The sequence below is a fragment of the Herpailurus yagouaroundi genome, unplaced genomic scaffold (assembly GCF_014898765.1).
Source record: "Herpailurus yagouaroundi ecotype Mexico unplaced genomic scaffold, PumYag 28, whole genome shotgun sequence".
Lineage (NCBI taxonomy): Eukaryota > Metazoa > Chordata > Mammalia > Carnivora > Felidae > Herpailurus > Herpailurus yagouaroundi.
Genome location: NW_024412376.1, coordinates 90,504,314 through 90,525,490, shown reverse-complemented (window position 1 = coordinate 90,525,490; position 21,177 = coordinate 90,504,314). Strand labels below are relative to the sequence as shown.

The 21,177-nt window shown below is 34.4% G+C and overlaps 1 protein-coding gene across 1 annotated transcript in view; it reads left to right on the top strand.

Moving 5' to 3' along the window:
- Positions 1–21,177, top strand: part of GRID2 (glutamate ionotropic receptor delta type subunit 2) — a 1,464,148-nt gene that overhangs the window by 880,725 nt on the left and 562,246 nt on the right. The window contains exon 6 of the mRNA XM_040478406.1: positions 12,678–12,851. Within this exon, the coding sequence (XP_040334340.1) occupies positions 12,678–12,851 (174 nt within the window). The remainder of the gene's footprint in view (positions 1–12,677; positions 12,852–21,177) is intronic.

Genomic DNA, 21,177 nt, shown 5'->3' with positions numbered 1-21,177 from the left:
AATGAACATAAGGGTATTTATGCCTTTTTGAATTAGTATCTTTGTTTTCTTTGGATAAATACCCAGAAATGGAATTGCTGGATCATATGTTTTGTTTTGTTTTGCTTTCAATTTTTTGAGGAAACACCATACTGTTTTCCATAGTGGCTTTACAATATACATTCCTACCAACACTGCACAAAATTTCCCTTTTCTCAGCATCCTCCCCAACACTTACTATTTCTTATATATTTTTTATAATAGCCATCTAACAGATGTGAGTTGATATCTCATTGTGATTTTGATTTGCATTTCACTGATGATTAGTGATACTGAGCATCTTTTCATGTGCTTGTTGGCTATATGTATGTCTTCTCTGGAAAAAAAATGTTTACTCGGGTCCTCTGCCCATTCTTAGATTTTAGGTTTTTTGATATTGAGATGTATGAGTTCTTATATATTTTGGATATTTACTCTCCTCCCATTCAAAAGGTTTCTCTTTCATTTTGTTGATGGTTTCCTTCACAGTGCAGAAGTTTTTGTTTGTTTGTTTGTCTTCTTTTTTGTTTTTGTTTTTAGTGTGAAGTAGTCCTAACGTTTATTTTTTGGTTTTGTTGCCCTAGGCTTTGTAGTCATATCCAAAAAATCATGGCCAAGACTTAGGTCTAGAAGCTCACCACCTTTTTTCTTTTTTAAAGGAGCTTTATGGTTTCAGGTCATAGATTCAAATCTTTCATCCATTTAACTCTTGTGCATGGTATAAGAAGTCTTATTTCATTCTTTTGTGTGGCTGTCCAGTTTTCCCAACACCATTTATTATAGACTGTCTTTCCTATTATATATACTTGGCTCTTTTGTTCTAAATTAATTGACTGACCATATATGTGTGGGTTTCTTTCTGGGCTATATGTTGTGTTTCACTGATCTATGTGTCTTTTTAATGCTAGTACCATACTATTTTGATTATTATAGTTTCATAATATAGTTTGAAATCAGAAAGCATAATGTGTCCCTGTTTGTTCTTTCTCAAGATTGCTTTGACTATTCAGAATCCTTTGTGGCTCCATAAACATTTTAGGATTATTTCTTCTTTTTCTGTGAAAAATGCAATTGAAATTTTATAGATATTGCAAGGAATCTGTAGATTGCCTTGGTTAATGTGGACATTTTAACAATATTAATTAATACAGTCCATTACCATGAAATAAATTTTCATTTAGTTGTTTCTTCTTCAATTTATGTCATCAACATCTTATAGTTTGCATTATACAGGTCTTTCACTTCCTCAGTTAAACTTGTTCCTATATGTTTTATTCTTTTTGCGCAGTTGTGGAATTGTTTTCTTAATTTCCCCTTTTAGTTTTGCTGTATCCTATAGATTTTGGTATGTTGCATTTCCCTTTTCATTTGTATCAACATATTTTTTTTAATCTCTCCTTTAATTTCTTTGTCAACCATTGGTCATTCAGTAGCATATTGTTTAATTTCTATATATTTCTGAATTTTCTTATAATTAATTTCTAGTTTCCTACCATTATGGTAGAACAGATGCTTGGTATAATTCCAATCTTCTTAAATTCTTTATGACTTATTTTGGGACTAACATGTGATCTATCTTGGAGAATGTTCTATGGTCCACTTGAGAAGGATGTATATTCTGCTGCTTTTTGATGGAATGTTCTGTGTATATATATATAGATGGAATATTCTGTATATATTTGTTCTGTATATATAAACCATCTGCTTTAATGTGTCATTTAAGGCCAATGTTTTCTTGTTGATTTTCTCTCTGGGTGTTCTGTCCATTGATGTAAGTGGGGTGTTAAGAGTTTCTATTATTATTGTATTGCTCTCATTTTTTTCCTTTAGCTCTGTTAACATTTATTGCGTCTATTTATACAATTTTATGTTGGGCATATAAATATTTACAAATGTTATATATTCTTGTTGTATTCGCCAATTTATTGTTATGTAATTCCCATCCTTGTCATTATTACAATCTTGTTTTAAGGTCTATTTTGTCTCATAAAAATAGTTACCTAGCTTTCTTTTGATTTCCATTTTCATGGGACATCTTTTTCTATACCTTAACTTTCAGTCTGTGTGTGTCCTTACATCTGAGGTGAGCCTCTACCAGGCAATACAGAGATGGGGCTTATTTTTATTTTACCCATTCAGTCAATCTATGTCTTTTGATTGGGAAATTTAGTTCATTTACATTTAAAGTAATTACTGATAAATGTGTACTTATTGCCATTTTGTTTGTTGTTTTCTAGTTGTTTTGTAATTCCTCTCTATACCCTTATTATTTTGCTGTCTTCCCTTGTGATTTGATGACTTTCTTTAGTGTTATGTTTAGATTCCTCTCTCATTATATTTTGTGTATCTACTCTAGGTTTTAGCATTGTGATTACCATGAGGCTCATGTATAACTGCCTATATAAGAAACAGTCTACTTTCAGTTGATAGCAGGTTGAGTTTGAACACATTCTTCTTCTTTTTTTTAATATTAGAGAGAAAGAGAGAGCATGAACAGGGAGAAGGCAGAGGGAGCGAGATCCTAAGCAGCTCCATGCTCAGCACAGAACCCAATTTGGGGCTTGATCCCACAACCCTGAGATCATGACCTGAGCCAAAATCAAGAGTCTGACACTGAACCAACTCAGCCACCCAGGCACGCTGAGTTTGAACACATTCTAAAGCTACATTTTTACTCCCCCACTGTGTTTTATGTTTTTCATGTTACATTTTCATCTTTTTATCTTGTGTATCCCTTAACTATTATAGTTACAAGTTTTTGAACTACTTCTTTAAAAATTAATGTTTATTTACTATTTATTTTGAGAGAGAGAGAGTGGATGCATGAGTGGGGCAGGGGCAGAGAGAGGGAGAGAGAGAATCCCAAGCAGGCTCTGCACTGTCATTATAGAGCCCAAATCAGGGCTCAATCATACAAACCACAAAATCATGACCTGAGCCAAAATCAAAAGTTGGATGCTTCACTGACTGAGCTCCCCAGGTGCCCCTAAGCTAGTTTTGTTTTTTAACCTTCATACTAGCTTTATAAGTGATTAATCCAATAGCTTTACTACATACTTACCCTTATCAGTGAGTCTTGTAGTTTTATATGTTTTATGATTACAAATTAGTGCTCTTCCTTTCCTGCTTAAAAAATTGCCTTTAAACATTTCTTGTAAGGGTAGTTTAGTGGTAATGAACTTCATAGCTTTTGCTTTTCTAGAAAACTCTTTCTCTCTCCCTAAATTCTGAATGATGGTTTTATCAGATAGAATGTTTTTGGTTGTGAGTTTTTTTCTTCCTTTTAGCGCTTTGAATATGCCATGCCACTCCCTCTGGCTTACAAAATTTCTGCTGAAAAATATGCTAATAGCCTTATGGGGATTCCCTTATAGGTAACAAGTTATGTTTCTCTTACTGCCTTTTAATATTCTCTTCTTAAGTTCTGAAATTTTAATGATACCATATCTTGGTGTGGCTGTCTTTGGGTTCCTCTTATTTGGAACTCTCTGGACAACTGTAACTGGATGTCTGTTTCCTTTCCCAGGTTAGGGAAGTTTGTATCCATTATTTCTTCAAATAAGTTTTTTGTCCCTTTCTTACTCTGTTCTCCTTCTGGGACTTGTATAATGAAAATTCTGTTCTGTTTGATGTTGTTTTATCAGTCATTTAAGCTATCTTTGGTTTTTAATTCATTTTATTTTTACTGCTCTGACTGGGTAAGTTCCACTGCTCTGACTGGGTAAGTTCCACTGCCTTGTCTTCAAGATAACTTATTCTTTCTTCTGCTTCATCTAGTCTGATATTGAACGCTTCTAGTGTATTCTTCAATTCAATTATTACATTCTTCAGCTTTATGACTACTGTTTGGTATTTTCTTATACTTTCTGTCTTTGAAGTTTCAACTGTTTTCATCCACTTTCTTTTGAGTTTGGTGAGCATCTTCATGACTATTTGAACTCTTTATCAGGTAAATTACATATTTCTGTTTCATTAAGGTTTTTTCTTGGGTTTCATGGTATTCTTTTGTTTGGAACATATTCCTTTGTTTCCTCATTTTGTGTGACTATGGTTGTTACTACGCATTAGGCAAAACAGCTTCCTTTAACAGTCTTGATTGAGTGTCCTTGTGTAGAAGATAAACCTTCATTCAATCCTGTCCTAGCACTTGGTTGTCTCTGAAACCTCTGTGACTGTCTAAGCAACCTGATTTATTCTTGATCAGTCCTAGTTCTTGAGCATATGCCAAGCCCAGCCAGTGTTCCAATGACTGAGGTATCTCAGTCAGCATCTAGATTCAGGCTGATTGGAAACCAGATTAGCAGTCACCAGTTTTTAAAGTATGCAAATATATACAATCCTGTAAGACCACAGTTATAAACCCTGCTGGCTTCCAGACCAGTCCATCTAGAGGTGCTCATTTACTGACAGTTGTAAAAATTGGGGTTTCAGAGAAGTGTATAAGCTCCTTTCTTAAAGGTACTGGAAAGCTGTAGTAAGACCAAGGGAGAGCACAAAGACCGCATCCTCCAGCCTATGTTCTCTACCTTTGTAGCCTCTAGGTATGTGGCAATCCTGAAGCCTGCCCCTCAGTTTGAAGTTTTAGGACAAGTAAATAGGTTTTTTTCACAGGAAGCTGTGGGTGTTTCAGTCTGCTTTCTGTGCTGTGCCCTGGGAATGGTAGCTTGCCAAGAATTATCTCTCTGATTGTTTCAATCCCATGGGGCCCAGAAATGAGAGTTCCCTTGGACACAAGAGCCAGATGCTCAAGGGGTATCTCATATGGATGTGTGTTTGCTGGCTTTAGCAGGGGCATGGAGTAGTGTGGAGCTAGGTCATGCCTGCCAGCTTTAGGGGACCACTGGAGGGTGCAGGAGTGGGACAAACCTGCCAGCGCTAGCAAGGTGGAGTGACAGCACCAAAATGGTACCCACCAGCACCTGTATCCCCAGAGAGAAGCCAACAGGCTCTGCCTCTCTGACAGGTGCATTAAGATTAGCAAATGAATCTCTTTCATATATATTCTAGGTGGTTTTCAAACTGCTGCTTTTGCATTGGGTCCTGAGATAAATGCCTCTGTGTGCAAGCCCTTTAAAAATGGAATCTCGGTTCCCTACAGCCCTTTGGGTCTCCTAGATGTAAGCCCCATTGGTTTTCAAAGCCAGACACTTTGAGGGCTCATCTCTCCAGCGTAGGTCCCAAGGTTTGGGATGCCTGGGGTGGGGCATAAACTCCTTATTTCTCAGGGAGAAGCTCTGTGATAGCCCTCTCAATTGTGTGTCACTATGCTGGGAGTGGGGTGTTTTGGCAAGACCACATGTCTGCCACCCCTCCTTGATGTGGCCCATTTATTTTTTATTGTATAGGAACTGATCAGCTAATTTCCAGTACTTTTTCAGAAGGCATTGTCCCATATATAGCTGTTGATTTAGTGTGTCCAAGTGAGAAGGTGAATTTAGGATATTCCTCTACCACCTATTTACTTATTTTTTAACTTATTTAAGCTTAATTGATACACAATGTTACAATAGTTTCAGGTGTATGATATAGTGATTCAACAAGTTGATACATTATGCTGTGCTCACCACAAGTTTAGCTACCATCTGTCACCATACAACACTATTAAGGTATCATTGGCTATATTTCTTATGATATACCTTTTATTCCCTTGACTTATTCCATAACTGGAGGTCTGTACCTCGCTCTCCCCTTCACCTATTTTGCCCATCCTCTCAACTTCCTCCCTTCTGGCAACCATCAGTATGTTGTCTATATTCATAGGTTTGATCCTGCCTTTGATCCTGTTTGTTTGTTTGTTCATTTGTGGGGTTTTTGTTTGTGCTTTTTTTTTTCGATTCCACATATGAGTGAAATCATACAGTCTTTCTCAGTATGACATATTTCACTTAGCATAATACCTTCAACATTCATCCATGCTGTTGCAAATGGCACAATCCCATTCTTTTTTATGGCTGTGTAATAGTCTTCTGTGTGTGTGTGTGTGTGTGTGTGTGTGTGTGTGTGTGTGTGTGTGTATCCATTTGTCTACCAAGAGATACTTAGGTTGCTTCTGTGTCTTGTCTATGCCACCATCTTGAACCTTCTCTGATGGTTCTTTTTAATTCAGAGTAAAGACACTGGAAATGTCTTCCCTGGTTGAGGCCTGCCAAACTTCAGGGCTACATGATTTGTCACTGTGTTTTTCATGTCAAATGAAGACATATTTATATGAGATCCCCACAGGTATTATACATGTGTGAGATCTGCTTTCTAATGATGTTTTTATATTTTCCAATTTTCTAATACCTCTCAATTTTCTATCTAGAATGACTAAAAATCAGGATAGAGGGAAGGGCAAAAGAAATCTTAGTAAACTTGCAGGATAACTTTTCAAATTAGATATTTTCATTTGTATTTTTGAGTATGTAATTTATGGATCTAGTAAATAAAACAGTTTGCCAAATATTACACAATGATTAAGTGGTGATATTGGGTTCTAAATAGTTTTTTTTCCAGTATAAACCTTTGGTTGTTTTTTTTTTTCTTTTTCTCTTTGATAATTCTCCTTATAGATTTTTTTTTTTAATTTCTGCTACTTCAATTTTAATCTTATGGAAACTATTTATCCCACTAATTTTTGTCTTTAGGTTAATTATTTTCTAGGTTACTATTTTTTTTTTTGAAATAAAGAATCCTCTTAATTTTTGTTTTTATCTCACACCCAACTTCTCATGGGGAAGAGACCACATAGAGTTCCTGGTGTAAAACAAGTTGGGGTCACTTTACATGTTTGTATCAATAGAGCTAGCTAAGAAAAAAAGCAACTTATTGTGTCCTTGTAAATGGGCATTAAATGAAAATGCCCATCCCCGTCTATTCTTTGATAATATTGCATAGGGGACCCCTGAATTATTTTTTTTTCATATTCAATTTGACTTCTGACAACAACCTGAATCTTAAAAGTATGAACACTTATAGAGCTCTTGGAACACCACTGGTCATCTGTCTATTGCTTATGTATCTATTTGTACTGTGGAAGAAGTCACTCCTTCATATTATGTAGGGGAAGTCTGAGTAGGCTAGCATGTACTTCATTGATGGTAAATATTATAGAAATAATAACACTTTATATTTTAGTGTATATTTCATAAGCATGAGACTTTTATTTTACAATTAAATTTTCTTTGATAAAATATGAGAAGGACAATGCTATCTTTAAACGGATGTTCAATAATTTGGCACAGTATTTTGCAAATAAAACATCCACACTAAGTGATCTAACCAGCAAATAACTCAATAAATATTAGAAGTATAGAAAATGATAATTCTTTTTTCATCCTTTACACTTGGATTTTCTACTGTAAGCTGTCATAACTATTTATAACTTCACCTTTGTCATTACTGAAGCACTTGTGTCCTTTTTACATACAGCTCTTCTAACTAGTCCTTGAGCAGAGGTGTCATTTTTGGGGTATGTCAATACCACTGAGCTTCTGAAAAATCTGATGTTCACAGCCCACAATTTATATTTGTTATTATTTTTATGTAAACTAGGTTCATATTCAAGAGATCAAGCATATTTTCTGTATTTTCATTTCTAACAAAAACCATTATCCATGTATCTACTGTCAATTTTTTTTTTCAATTGATTCCATTCTGTTACCTCATTTTCTCTGAAAAATGCCTTAGGAAACTTGATTCTCACTACCTTTACTTCATTTGTGAGTTGCTCATACAAATTTATAATGAATGAGTCAAATTTATTCTAGTTTCCATGAAAGAAGAAACATGGATTTCTCAAATTTGCTAAGAAGTTAAACTGTAAAAGTAACAACCACCCCCCCCCCACACACACACACAAATCTAACAATATGCAAATGCTCATTTGAACATGGAAGACATGAATTTGTCTAGTTTGGTTTGTGTAGCTACTATTTTGTTGCTAATTTTAAATGGGTTGCAAACATTTATTTAATCTATTGCACCAATAGCTTTTAAGAGAGGCACTATAAATCAAAGTTGGCTTTGTGCATCTTGATACAAATTGATGTACAGACTTGAAAACAATATTTTTTTTCCTTTGCATTAAGAGTGCTATAATAATAAGGGGCTGTGCTAGCTCATATGGTGTAATCAATCATATGTTAGTAGTTGGTAATGATATTTATCTTCTCCCTGCAATCAGTGAATCCAACTGAGAACAGCCTTTCCATATAAGTATTGCCATCCCCTCAGGGTCCTGAAACAGATGGCCTGGCACTTTATTTAAGTTTTACAAAAGTTATAAATTCTGATAGAAAGATATACACTGTTTAGAGATGCAAGAAGGATAATACTATGAACACCATCTTTTCTCTGATAATACTGAACCTGAGTTCTCATTGAAATAGTTTAATTGCTGCAAATGAGTATTGCAGTTTAGAAGTTGTTGTTGTTGTTATCGTTGTTGAGATTTAAAAATCCTATATGTGTAAAGGATGCTGTTCATTTTTCCCAGTTTAGGGATTAATTGAACTGCTCACTACCAATCTCTCAAGCAGAAAGTTGCCATTATGCTGCACTTCCTTCTGGTGTATAGCCTTCAATTGGTTTTGTTTCATATTTCAACATTATGTTTGTGTAATTATTTCACATTAATGTTAAACTTTGTGGAAGCATCAAAGGATCACCTTCACCAAAGTATGAAGAATATAAACATTAGCAAAAACAACAAAAAGCATAATCTTTTCGAATGTGCTACATAGTACACTGCTTAATAACAACTAAAATCTTTTAGTTTATGTGGTTTATTTGTTAAACTATTTAGTTTAGTTTATTTGGTTTATTTGGTCGTATTGAGGTTATTAAAGCATTCCAGTTTCTACACTTAAAATTTCGGTAATCTATCAATAGATTCAGAATCTATCAATCTATCAATCACCAATTGTTTGGTGAAGTCTTGCCATTCATTCATTTATTCATTCTTTTTTTTTTTAAGTTTATTTCTTCTGAGAGAGAAAGATAGCATGCAGGCAGGGGAGGGGCAAAGAGAGAGGGAGAGAGAGAATGCCAAGCAGGCTCCATGATGAAAGCTCAGGGCTGGAACCCACGAATTATGAGATGATGACCTCAGCTGAAATCAAGAGTCAGGCACTTAACCGACTGAGCCACCCAGATGCCCCTATTCATTCATTTTTAAATTTATCAACGTTTAGTGAATACGTATTATGAACCAAAAGCTTTGTTAATATTAAGAGATTTTTTAAAATGGGGAAAAAAGAGGGTCCCTTCTCTGAGACGGTTTAATAGTATAGATTGGCATCTGATCTAATGATTTTGAGTCTTCCTTTCTCTGGAATTCATTAATTTAAACCCACGTTGATACACTACAAAGATTTGGGAGTGATCCAATTCTCCTAAAAGATTTGTTCTGGGAAATGGCTGTTTCTGGATGGAGTTGTATCCCCAACAAGTATTTTAGCATTTCCTCTTTCTTCTCTCTTATGGTTTACTCTTTATTAAACTATCACAACAAAGTGAATAAGAATATTTTCTTGAATATATTGACTTGAATCTCAGCAATTTTTTTATTATCTAAGTACATTATTTTGGGGGTAAAAAAAAGACTATATGCTTTGCTCCAAAAGAAGTACAGACAGAATTTAAGTACAACAAAATATATGTTTAAATTTTATTGCAATATTAATTCTTATTTCATAAATATACTCATATAAGGAATACAAAAAGGACAAAAATTTTATTTTTCAGCCTCTTTAATTTTTTTAAAATTCAGAACATATCTGTATATCTTTATAGAGAATTAGTATAATTTGGAGGCCCTGCAGGCTTGGGAGAGTGAGTATTTGAACTGGTTCTTCACGTGGTTCCTTTTTAAAATAGGGGGGGCTTAAACATTTTTTTAAGTTCAGAGTATTAGAACAATGTAGATTCTAACAGATTATACGGTAGTCCATATTTTAATATGGAAGTTTACTGATGAATTTTTTTCATTTAAAAGGATCTCTTAATAGATTTTCATTTGACTTTCAGTGTTTACATAGCATTGCCTCTGTCACTCTTGAAATGCACCTTTTGAAATGTAGAAGTAAAGTTCTGTAAATATAAAATAGCTGCCTAATCAAGTTTTCATATCACTATCAAACTAGTTTTGAGATCAGGTGTCAAAACTAAAACCGCAAGTGAATTTTTTGAGACAAACTGTCTGTTACCTTCATTCAGAATGGCAGATTCTTTCCTCCCAGAAAATTACTTCCTTTTCCCTTCCCCAAATAATAATAGGCAAAATAGATTCAACTTAAATTGACATTTCCTCAGATATAGTTTAGTCGCTTAGACTCCTGATAACTTCAGCTTTCAAAACCTGTAAAAGGTAATCATCTCTTTTTGTGGGCTTGAAAATAGTCCTCTTAAAGACTTTGGCTCATGATAGATTACTCTATTATTCCTTATAGAATCATCAGGCTGTTAAATACTAGAATAATATATCTTTATAGTTTTAATTCCTATCATTCATGAATATTAATCTAAATAATTCCCGTAAGGAGATATGGATTGTATAATTACTTTAGAGAGTGTCTTTGGTGACATTCATACCATGAATAAAGAATATTTTGAATGAAGACTTTGGAATTTCTCTGGTTCTTTATCTATAAAGTAAGAATAATAGTATCTGAACCAGAATGTAGTTTTTAGCAGAAAATGAGACAACACATAATGTACTTAGTGTTTTGTCAAATATATAGTAGAGAGTTAATGTATGTTTTTATACTAACGTGCTCATGGTTGTAGCAGGTAGAAATGGTGCTGTTTGACAACATGTTGAGAAGTCTTAGTATTACTAAAAGAAAAAAAGACCACGTATATATGAAAACTTAGTTATTAATCTGAGAAAAGTGATAGAACCTCTTACTGTCTTTTAAATGAAAATTCCTGTCTGTGCGACATGGAATTAAAAAAATTGTAAAGAGGGGCGCCTGGGTGGCTCAGTCGGTTAAGCATCCGACTTCGGCTCAGGTCATGATCTCACGGTCTGTGGGTTCGAGCCCCGCATCAGGCTCTGTGCTGACAGCTCAGAGCCTGGAGCCTGCTTCGGATTCTGTGTCTCCCTCTCTCTCTGCCCCTCCCCTGCTCATGCTCTGTCTCTCTCTGTCACAAAAATAAATAAAAAAATTAAAAAAAATTTTTTAATAAAAAAATGTAAAGATACTCAATAGCAATATTAATTAATTTGAAAAGACCTCTGGTTAAACTTGAGGCTTAAAATAGAGTTGATAAGACACTGCTTAATTCCGCTTTGTGAGTGGATGATAGATAATTAAAAGGTGACCTGCCTTTTGTCAGATAGTGTTCCTGATGGCTAGTGAAATTACACAAACTAAAGGATAAAAGATGGCATTTTAAATGAGAAAAAAACATTTTTCATGGTACATTAAGGATTCGTTGACCAGAAATCCATGATATTATACTGGATACAGCTGATGGCAGGTTTGTTTTATTTTCAGAAAATCTGTATTTTGTAAAGTTGAAAAAATAAGGAATGAGTTTTAAAGCTCTAATGTAGGCTTTAGGAATAATATGTAATTAATCTAGAAAGGAAAAGAAGACAACTTATACCTGTAAATAAATAGTCCATTTCTTTTTCATTACTCTGTAATGATTGTTTGAATCAAAACCGAAATTCTCACTGCAGTCCAAAATTTATCTTATGTCAAATCTTTTGTTTCTGTTACCATAAGAATCTACTGAAACCAATAATATGTTAATTGCAAAGGCTTCATTGGTTTGAAATGTTCCGAATGGACACTGTGAAGAACAAACTGCTTTAGTAAAGACTGCCTTCAAACTAAAATTTATTCTGATCACTTGTAGTCTGACTAATTCCAGTTAGAACAGATGTTAAGTTGTAAAAATATTATTTCATTTTTATTGCTTCTACATCCATGATTGAGCCAAGCCTTAAAATTTAAGTCTGGAGTTAGGAAGTGGGGGGAGAAGGAAGTAGAAAAATATGTTCTTTGAGTTTGGCAAATACTCATATGCAAAATAACATCAATTTGGAAAAAGAACACTGTTGTTTTTTTTTTCTTCATTTACCTATCCTGGTTCACATTGTATTAATACAAAATGTTTCATCTTTTGGAACACTTTGTTTAATCTGTTCTTTACCAAGAGAAATGTATGAGTTAATACCAGTAGTTCTAAGAAATAATTAGGAACATCTTTTTTAAAATGTCTCTTACTTTCTCTACTTGCTTTATTTAAAAGCCCCATTTTTCATTGCTAAGAACAATATATATTATGCTTACATTGCAACTCTCTTCTGGGTACTCAAAGTACCTTGAAATCCACTTAATTTATGACCTTTTTCAATGTTTAGACAAATAGTTTTCTAAAGTGTTCAATATAATACAAAATTCCTAAATAAAGTGCATTTAATCAATTGCTCCATTTAGAATTACTTAGGCATTAATGATGTAATTTAACATACAAACAACACCTACAAATGAGTTGATCATTTTAATGAACATGTATTGTTTTTATTTGGATGTGTACTAAGCACTGGCAAATGCATTACAGTAATGAATTTCTTAGCATTTACAGATAACAACTCTTTAATAGTTTTGTGTTTCTGTTTATTATTTATTATAGCATTTCTAATCCTTCCATTTTTTATCTTATAGGAAATAAATGATGTGGATGTTCAGGAACTTGTAAGAAGGTCAATTGGAAGGTTAACAATCATTCGGCAGACATTTCCAGTCCCCCAGAATATAAGTCAGCGATGTTTCCGTGGCAACCATCGAATATCTTCAACATTGTGTGATCCAAAGGATCCATTTGCTCAGAATATGGAGGTATATTCTAAGTGCTACAGTATTTCTCTCAAGGTGCTTTGTTGGCCAATTGTAGAGAGAGCTCTTTGCGTTGTTTTAGATTTAGAATTATACATGTTTCCATTTTCTGAGCTATTCTCTTCCTCTGGAAATTTTCTAAGTCTGATGCAGGAGTCCTAAGAATTTGTGTCTTTGATCTTTTTGACCTCATTGTAGCAAAATATATACTTGTTAAAAAAATTAAATACATAAAAGTTATTTCCTTCCCAGCAAGTAGATCCATAGCATTTACTGTGTTGGAATTTGTGATTGATATTCCTTAATGCCAGATGGCAAATTATTATGCTAATAAATTTGCTTGTTTTTTTCTGTATAACAAGGACATAGAAATATATTTTTAAAGATTACTCTCTAGTTTAAAGACATTAGCCAAAAAACTATTTAGAAATTCAAAAGATACTATAGTGCTATATATTCCTATCCAAACCAGAAAGGATATGGCTGAAACCTTTGCTCTTCAGAATACAACAAAGAATTCGAAGGTAAATAAATAAAATCTCTGAGCAGCAAAATAGAGAACATCAGGTGCCTGCAGTTTACTCATAAGGATGTCCTTTAACTACTCACCTAGAGTCCATTTTCTTTTTCTTAAGGAAAATGCTATCAGATTTTGTTTCATTTAGTTTTATTTCCTTTGCACTGGAAATTTTAATATGTCAATTTGAACAGGGTGTTAAAAAAAAAAAAAAGCAGACACATCAATAGTAGGAAGCCATAAGGAGTACTTTCTAGCAAGGCAAGAGACAAGAAAAATAAATCAATCAGATCTACTAATTCAAATATCCTATCAATGTAGACTTGCCTTATAAAAACAACTCTGTGTCCTAAAACAGTTCCTAAGGATATAATTGTAGTATACTGCTAGAGTAGTAGTATTTAAATAGTAATTCTGAGATAACAAAAATTAAAATATTGGTCAATTTCAGAAGTTGGAAGAATATATGTTTTAGAAAATTATTCCTTCACAACGTTTACTATAGCAAGTGTTTTAGTGCTTAGAGATACTCAGTTTGAACAGTTTAGAAATATAACCCTATGAGAACTAATTCATCCCCAGTAATACTAGATAAATCAGGTGATTTTGTAAAAATGACCCATTCTTTTAAAAAGCATCTCCACGCTTTTTCTATCTTTAGTCACCTGTGGATTTTTTTTAGATGAATTACTATTGATCCAATCACTTCTTCATACTTGCAGTCAACCTAAGAAGCAGCTATATTTCCCAGGTAGCTAGCTCCAGGAGCATTACCCACAGAACTTTATGTTCCCAACTAGGCTTTAGGCTTTTGTAGAATAGGTCTCCCCCAGGACCTGGTATCATAAAATCCCATAAAGTACACATCTATCTTTATTTCCTCCATCATGCCTACCACACTGCTTTGCTTCTTCTTGAATATTTGTGCATTTGAATGTAGCTAAGGAGAAGACAATGGTTAAACTAAGCCACTGTAGAGCCTAAACAAGACCTGTTTAAATTTTAATGCCAGTCTTACAGATATGCTTATAATGACCAATCTTTTCATATTAATTGGTCATGAGTATGATTGATATGAAAACGATAGAAGTCTAAATGGATAAAAACGTAGAATTTTGCTTAAGAAAAATTTGAAATATTAAAGCCTATCTCGTCAAAGGAAATGGCAGGACATGTACAAATTGGAAAAGTAGAAAGTAACTACACAGTATGTTTTTCCAAATTTTCATTCAAATTCTAGTTGGTTAACATATAGTGTAATATTGGTTTCAGGAGAATTTAGCAATTCATAACTTACATGTAACACCCAATGCTCATCATAACAAGTGCCCTCCTTAATACCCATCCCCCCACCCACATCCCACTGCCCACTTCTAGCCCATCCCCCACCCACTTCCCTCCATCAACACTCAATTTGTTCTCCTTGTGAAGCGTCTCTTATGGTTGTTTCCCTCCCTCTCTCTCTTCCACCCTTTCCATATGTTTATGTTTTGTTTCTTAAATTCCACATATTAGTGAAATAACATGGTATTTGTCTTTCCCTGACTTACTTCACTTAGCATAGTACACTCTAGCTCCTTCCACGTCATTGCAAATGGCAAGATTTCATTCTTTTTGATGGCTGAATAGTATTCTATTGAATATATATACACCAAATCTTCTTTATCCATTCATCAGCCAATGGACACTCAGGCTCTATCAATAGTTTGGCTATTGTTGATAATGCTGCTATAAACATCAGGGTAGTGTACCCCTTTGAATCAGCATTTTTGTTTCTTTTGAATGAATACATAGTAGCACGATTGTTGGGTCATAGGATATTTCTATTTTTAACTTTTTGAGGAAATTCCATGCTGTCTTCCAGAGTGGCTGCATCATTTTGCATTCCCACCAATGGACGGACTACATAGTATTGTAAAGCACATTCACCTAAAAGCACAATCCTTCTGATTCTGTTAATGAGTTTCTTGAAATCAGGGAGCAAATATTTTATTTGTTTATTTATTTATTTATTTATTCATCTTCATATCCCCCAGACCTATATGATAAATTAAGGATATACAGGAAGCACCACACCTCTTATCCCCACCTTTGTCTTACTCCCTTCAAACCCACAGATGGAGGAAAATAAGAAAATTACTTTTTCTTTGAGGGTTTACTACATAGTAATTTCCCTATTATATGTAATAAATTTTGACAGAATAGTTAATGTATAAAAGAAAAATTGACAGAATCTTTTATATGTGAAGATTTATATAATTAAGTATCTAAATCTAAATGTATCTAAATGTAGGGCTGTTGAATTTAAGATGTTCCACTAAAAGCAGAGCATGTGATATAGAGGCTTACCTTGGGGAAAATTTTATCTTACTGAAGTTAAAGAAAAACAACAAGATAGTATGCATTAAAAATTTGGGAGTACAGGTTTCCTTTGGAGAAGTAACCCTCTCAACTTGGAGCTCATAAAAAAATGCAGGTAAATATGTCCACAGACAGACCTTTATCTTATAAGCTGGGTACTATTAAAAGTAGTAAAATAAAGGTATGAAAATATGACTGAAGAGAGCTCTAAAAATAGAGACCCAACCGTAAAATGGAAACCCGAACTATAAGATCACAATAATCATTACAACAGGGAAGAAGAGGGCACAGTGGGCCTGTGTAGAGATCTTTGGGCTGTTACTTAATTTAACATTTATTTATTTTTGAGACAGAGAGAGACAGAGCGAGACAGAGCATGAATGGGGGAGGGTCAGAGAGAGAGGGAGACACAGAATCCGAAACAGGCTCCAGGCTCTGAGCTGTCAGCACAGAGCCCAATGCGGGGCTTGAACTCACAGACCGTGAGATCATGACCTGAGCTGAAGTCGGAGGCTTAACCAACTGAGCCACCCAGGTGCCCCTTAATTTAATGTACATAGAAAGAAAAGGTTTAGAAGGAACAAAAAACAAGTTTCCCAAATCTTTAAATTAGTGCCAGAAAGACTAAAATCCAGGATGAGTTGAAGTTGCAAAATAAATGTTAAAGGAAACTTTTAGCTCTATAAACAAAGGTTTTAGCAATATATGAAGCAAGAAGAAGAAAGTGAGTCATTCACTGCTTGGTGAAACTAATGTTAGCTTGGTTGCTAATGGAGAGAAAATAGAAAAGTCAGTGTTTTTTGTTTGTTTGTTTGTTTGTTTGTTTGTTTGTTTGTTTGCTTCTGTCATCTCCATCTAAGAAAAATTGTCTTCAAATTGGAAAAGTTAGAATAAATTTTTTTTTTAATTAAACCACTTTTTTTTAAAGAGCAGGGATTTGGATATGGTAAGAGTATACCTTACTGCTTTAAAATGAAGCTTAAATAATAATTGTTAAGAATAGTAAATAAAGTGGTAGATACGATCACAATATTATAATTTAGAAATACTGGAGAAATACCTCAGAAGAAGACCCCAGTACGTGAAATTGGTATATCGTTCCACATTTCAAAAGGAAGGAAAAAAGATTCTGACAGAGTATAGTATATTAAAGGTTGATGAATTATTTGGATAAACTGTAGAATGTATTATTAAGTATATCATTTGGGGTCCTTCATATGTGACCATAGGACTCTCTTAAGAACAAGCACTGGCAAGTCAAATCCTGTTTACTAATTGTTTATATTGAGAGAATTTTATAAATCTATTTATTGTATGTTGATTTTTATGTTGTGTTTGACATTTTTTAAGGAAAATTTATAGGAAAGCACAAAATCTTATAGGGAAGCATTAAAAAGTCTAGATAGATTGATGTCACTCAAAGATTTTCAATAAAGGACTAAGAATAGAAGATAGTAGTAAACACTCTGTTTTCAGATTTTTTTTTCAAAAGGAAATTTAAAAAATTCAAAATATAGACAGTCTCATTATTATCCTTAAAAGGATAAACTCATAACTTATGAGTTTATTTAAAATTAAAAGTAATTTTTCAAATAGTTTACTAGTTATTTTTCTTACCCTCCAAATCTTTGAGCAAATTTGATATGCCTACAACATGGCTCAGATATATTTTGTAGCTTTGAGCACTTCTAATATGCATACTTTATTTTACTTCAATTTAGGAACTATGGAACTAGAAGAACATTCAACCACAGTGATAAACATTCTACTCTTGAAGTATGAGGAACTCTCTATGGTCATCCAAAAATACTGTTCTTGTACTTATATTTTCAAATGTTTACCATTACACAAATAAAAATGAATAAAGCATGCCTATCAGATTTGCAAATGACGTAAAGCTAGGAGAGAAACCTTATTCTGGGCTGTATGATCAAGATCCAAATTATTAATACTCCCCAAATAATAAACGTAAAAGTTGAAATTTCAAAGAGATAAAGTATAGGCTCAAAGTCGTTACCCTAAGTCTAGTTGGATGAGACCTGGTTTGACAGCTGTTTAAGGTTATTGAGATGAAGGCCAATTTTGTTTGAACATAGCGCAAGTCTCATTTGCTCTACACCATTTCAGTGTAATCTTGGTCTCCATGTCAGAGCATTTTGCTATGATCAAGAGACATAACCTTAGGGGCGCCTGGGTGGCACAGTCGGTTAAGCGTCCGACTTCAGCCAGGTCACGATCTCGCGGTCCGTGAGTTCCAGCCCCGCGTCAGGCTCTGGGCTGATGGCTCGGAGCCTGGAGCCTGTTTCCGATTCTGTGTCTCCCTCTCTCTCTGCCCCTCCCCTGTTCATGCTCTGTCTCTCTCTGTCCCAAAAATAAATAAAAAAATGTTGAAAAAAAATTGAAAAAAAAAAAAGAGACGTAACCTTATACTATTCTGTTCTAGTCAGATTGTATCTGCAATAATGTGTTGTTTATAAGTTCTAAACTCTGAACAGGAACATAAAAAAAAGAAAGAGAAGGAAAGAAGAAAAATGCCGAGATGATGAACAGCCTAGAAATTATACAAGATAATGAACAATTGAAGGAAAGAGAATGTTTCAGGGCAATTGATGGATGTTATCAAATATCAGAAGGTTGTCAGATAGAGAAGGTGGGTGCTGGTGCTCAGTTAAGTTGGAAAACACGTGTAGTGAGAGTGAGAGGGAAATAATTGGTCAGCTGGTGGGAAAATGGAGTTTAAGATGTTAGAGGAGGTATGTGTTTGTGTCCAGTAATAGTCATTTGTGTTAGATGTAGCCAGAGCAGATGTCAAATTCATCTCTGTAGAAATTGCAGTGACTTTTTTTTTTTTTAATGCTGGGCAAAAGTTTGGAATCACTGTGAAAGAGGAGTCAAAGACCTCATGAATACAGAGTGGCCAAGAGACGGGTAGGTGATAACAGAAAGGGACTCTAAAGTATAGTATAGGAAAGAGCATGAACCTCAAAAAAAGAACAGGTGCTTTCCTGAGATAGAAGTAATGGAAGGGGTAATTGAAAGCTCACAAAATGTCACTACCTCCTTTCGATCCCACAGTTTGGAAGGTGGGCAAATGAATAGAGGCAGTTTTTGTTGAAAACACCAGTCATATATATCAAATGCAAAGCACTCGTCTTTAGGAATGGCGTGGATGCTCAAGGTACATGCCTCAAAGCTCACAGAAGACACTGTGCCACCACAGTGTCAAGATTTGGATGGAACCCAAGTTGTCAGGTTTCTCACATCTTGACTTCTGTCAAACATGCCTGATGTTAAACCTGCCTTTCTTTTCTTCATCTTCTTTTGTTTGACAACTATTTATCAGAATGTGTGCTAGCCGCTAGGAAACAAAAGTACAAAGGGGAAAAATTTGTACATGATGAGCCCCTATCCAGAAGGAGCTCATGTTCTAGTGGGAAAACCAGATTAAGAAATCTTAGAATTATGATATGTTCCAGTACAGGCACGCGTGTGTTAAAGGAGACTGCCCAGTTAGCCTGGAAGCTGGTAGGGTCCTGAGAAGTTGTCAGGATAGGATTCTCCTAACTTCTGACCTGTTAATTGGATATTAGATGTTAACTAGTTGGAGAAAGGTAACAAGACATCAAAGAGTGTTATTCCAACAATTTCATATATACACTTGAAAGCAATCAGTCAGAGGAAGAAGCCAAATAAAGCTAGAGAGATAAGAGCAAGCACGATTGAGGCAGTGAAGCAAAGGAAGGTTAAAAGCGGCCAGATTATTGCAAATTATTGAGAAATTGTCAAAAGGTTTTCCTTTTGGGTCTTCACAGTCTAATTCAGACTGAATTTTGATTCATCAACTACTTTTATCTTCAACTCTTCATTTATTGCAGATTTAAGCTACTCCCCTAGTCTGTCTAGTAATTATCTGGCAGGGGAAGGGCAGGGAGGTGAAGGTGAGGATAGCCTGCCTTACTATTTCCTTACAAAGAACAAGGTACCTGGGTGGTTCTGTCGGTTAAGCGTCCAGCTTCGGCTCAGGTCATGATCTCTCAGTTCGTGAGTTCAAGCCCCACTTTGGGCTCTGTACTGACAGCTCAGAGCCTGAAGCCTGCCTCAGATCCTGTGTCTCCCTCTCTCTCTGCCCCTCCCCTGCTCACACTCTGTCTCTTTCCATCTCTCAAAAATAACTAAACATTAAAAATTTTTTAAAAACAGTATTTCCTTTTAAATAACAAGTTGGTATTTCACATAGTGCATGAGAGTATGCAATGTCTCTTTTAAGAAAGGCCTGCCTTCCATTAGTGTTACACATATAAAACGATGTTTGATATACACAAATGATTAAAGATTCACCTAGTAAAGAAAGAAAACTCACAAGGCACTATTAGGAAGTGCTTATTAACAGTTTCTCATAGCATTAAACTTTCATCCCAGTAGTTGGAATTTAGTGCCATTTCGTGATGTGGGCAGACAATTTCATAAGATTCCTTCATAATTACTTATAAGCAAAGGGCAGTCAACATATTGTCCCTTTTATTTTCAGGAAGAAAACTGTGATACCAAGATACTTTTAAAAAGCTGAAGAAATTTAAATACCTTAAGATGGATTTAACTTTCATAGCTACATTGATTTCTCATTTTTGTTTTACTTTATGTTGCATTTTTCTTTCAGAGGAGTAATAATAAAACATCTAACAGCCTTTATTGACTTTGAATATCTCTTGATGTTTATGTTTTCTAAATAAGTTCTAATTTCTTTGAAAAATAAACACCTTCTACAAATGACAGCATAGATATTAGTTCTGTCAAGAGTAAGTGTAAGAATGCAACAGATCATAGTGACAATTTTCATGACTCTTTTTTGCAATTTATATAGAAGGAAAATAATGACATGATTGCTTTAAGAAGAAGCATTAATTTAAATACATATTCACAGTTATTTATATTTATTTATATGGTCACTTATTTATAATGGTATCTGTCATGTTAATGAATTAGAATGTATGTGTATACCTAGATAATGTTGTGTAGATCCTTGATAATTGTAATTTTATCAATGGCCATGCGTTTTCTCATTTTTTTCATTACCACATCCCCATAGACATGCACATATACACACATGTCTTCTTCTTCTTCTTCTTCTTCTTCTTCTTCTTCTTTTTTTTTTTTTAGCACCTATGACACTTATTTTATATGTAAGATCGAGTTGATATTTCTCCATCTGAATAATCAGAATGCAAAGACTTGACATATTCAGAAAATGTATTATTCAGTTTGCCCTTCCAATCTGAAGCCCTTAGATCCTTACCTCTTCAGAAAGAAATAAGGGCCAGTGATTTTCTAAGGTCTGACACTAACAGCCTTGCCTCTGTCGAAACTCTTCTTTTTTATCTTCTCTTTCACACCTAAATAAGCTGAAAAAGCAATTGAGGCATACAATCAGACAAGACTTCATTGTCAACGGCA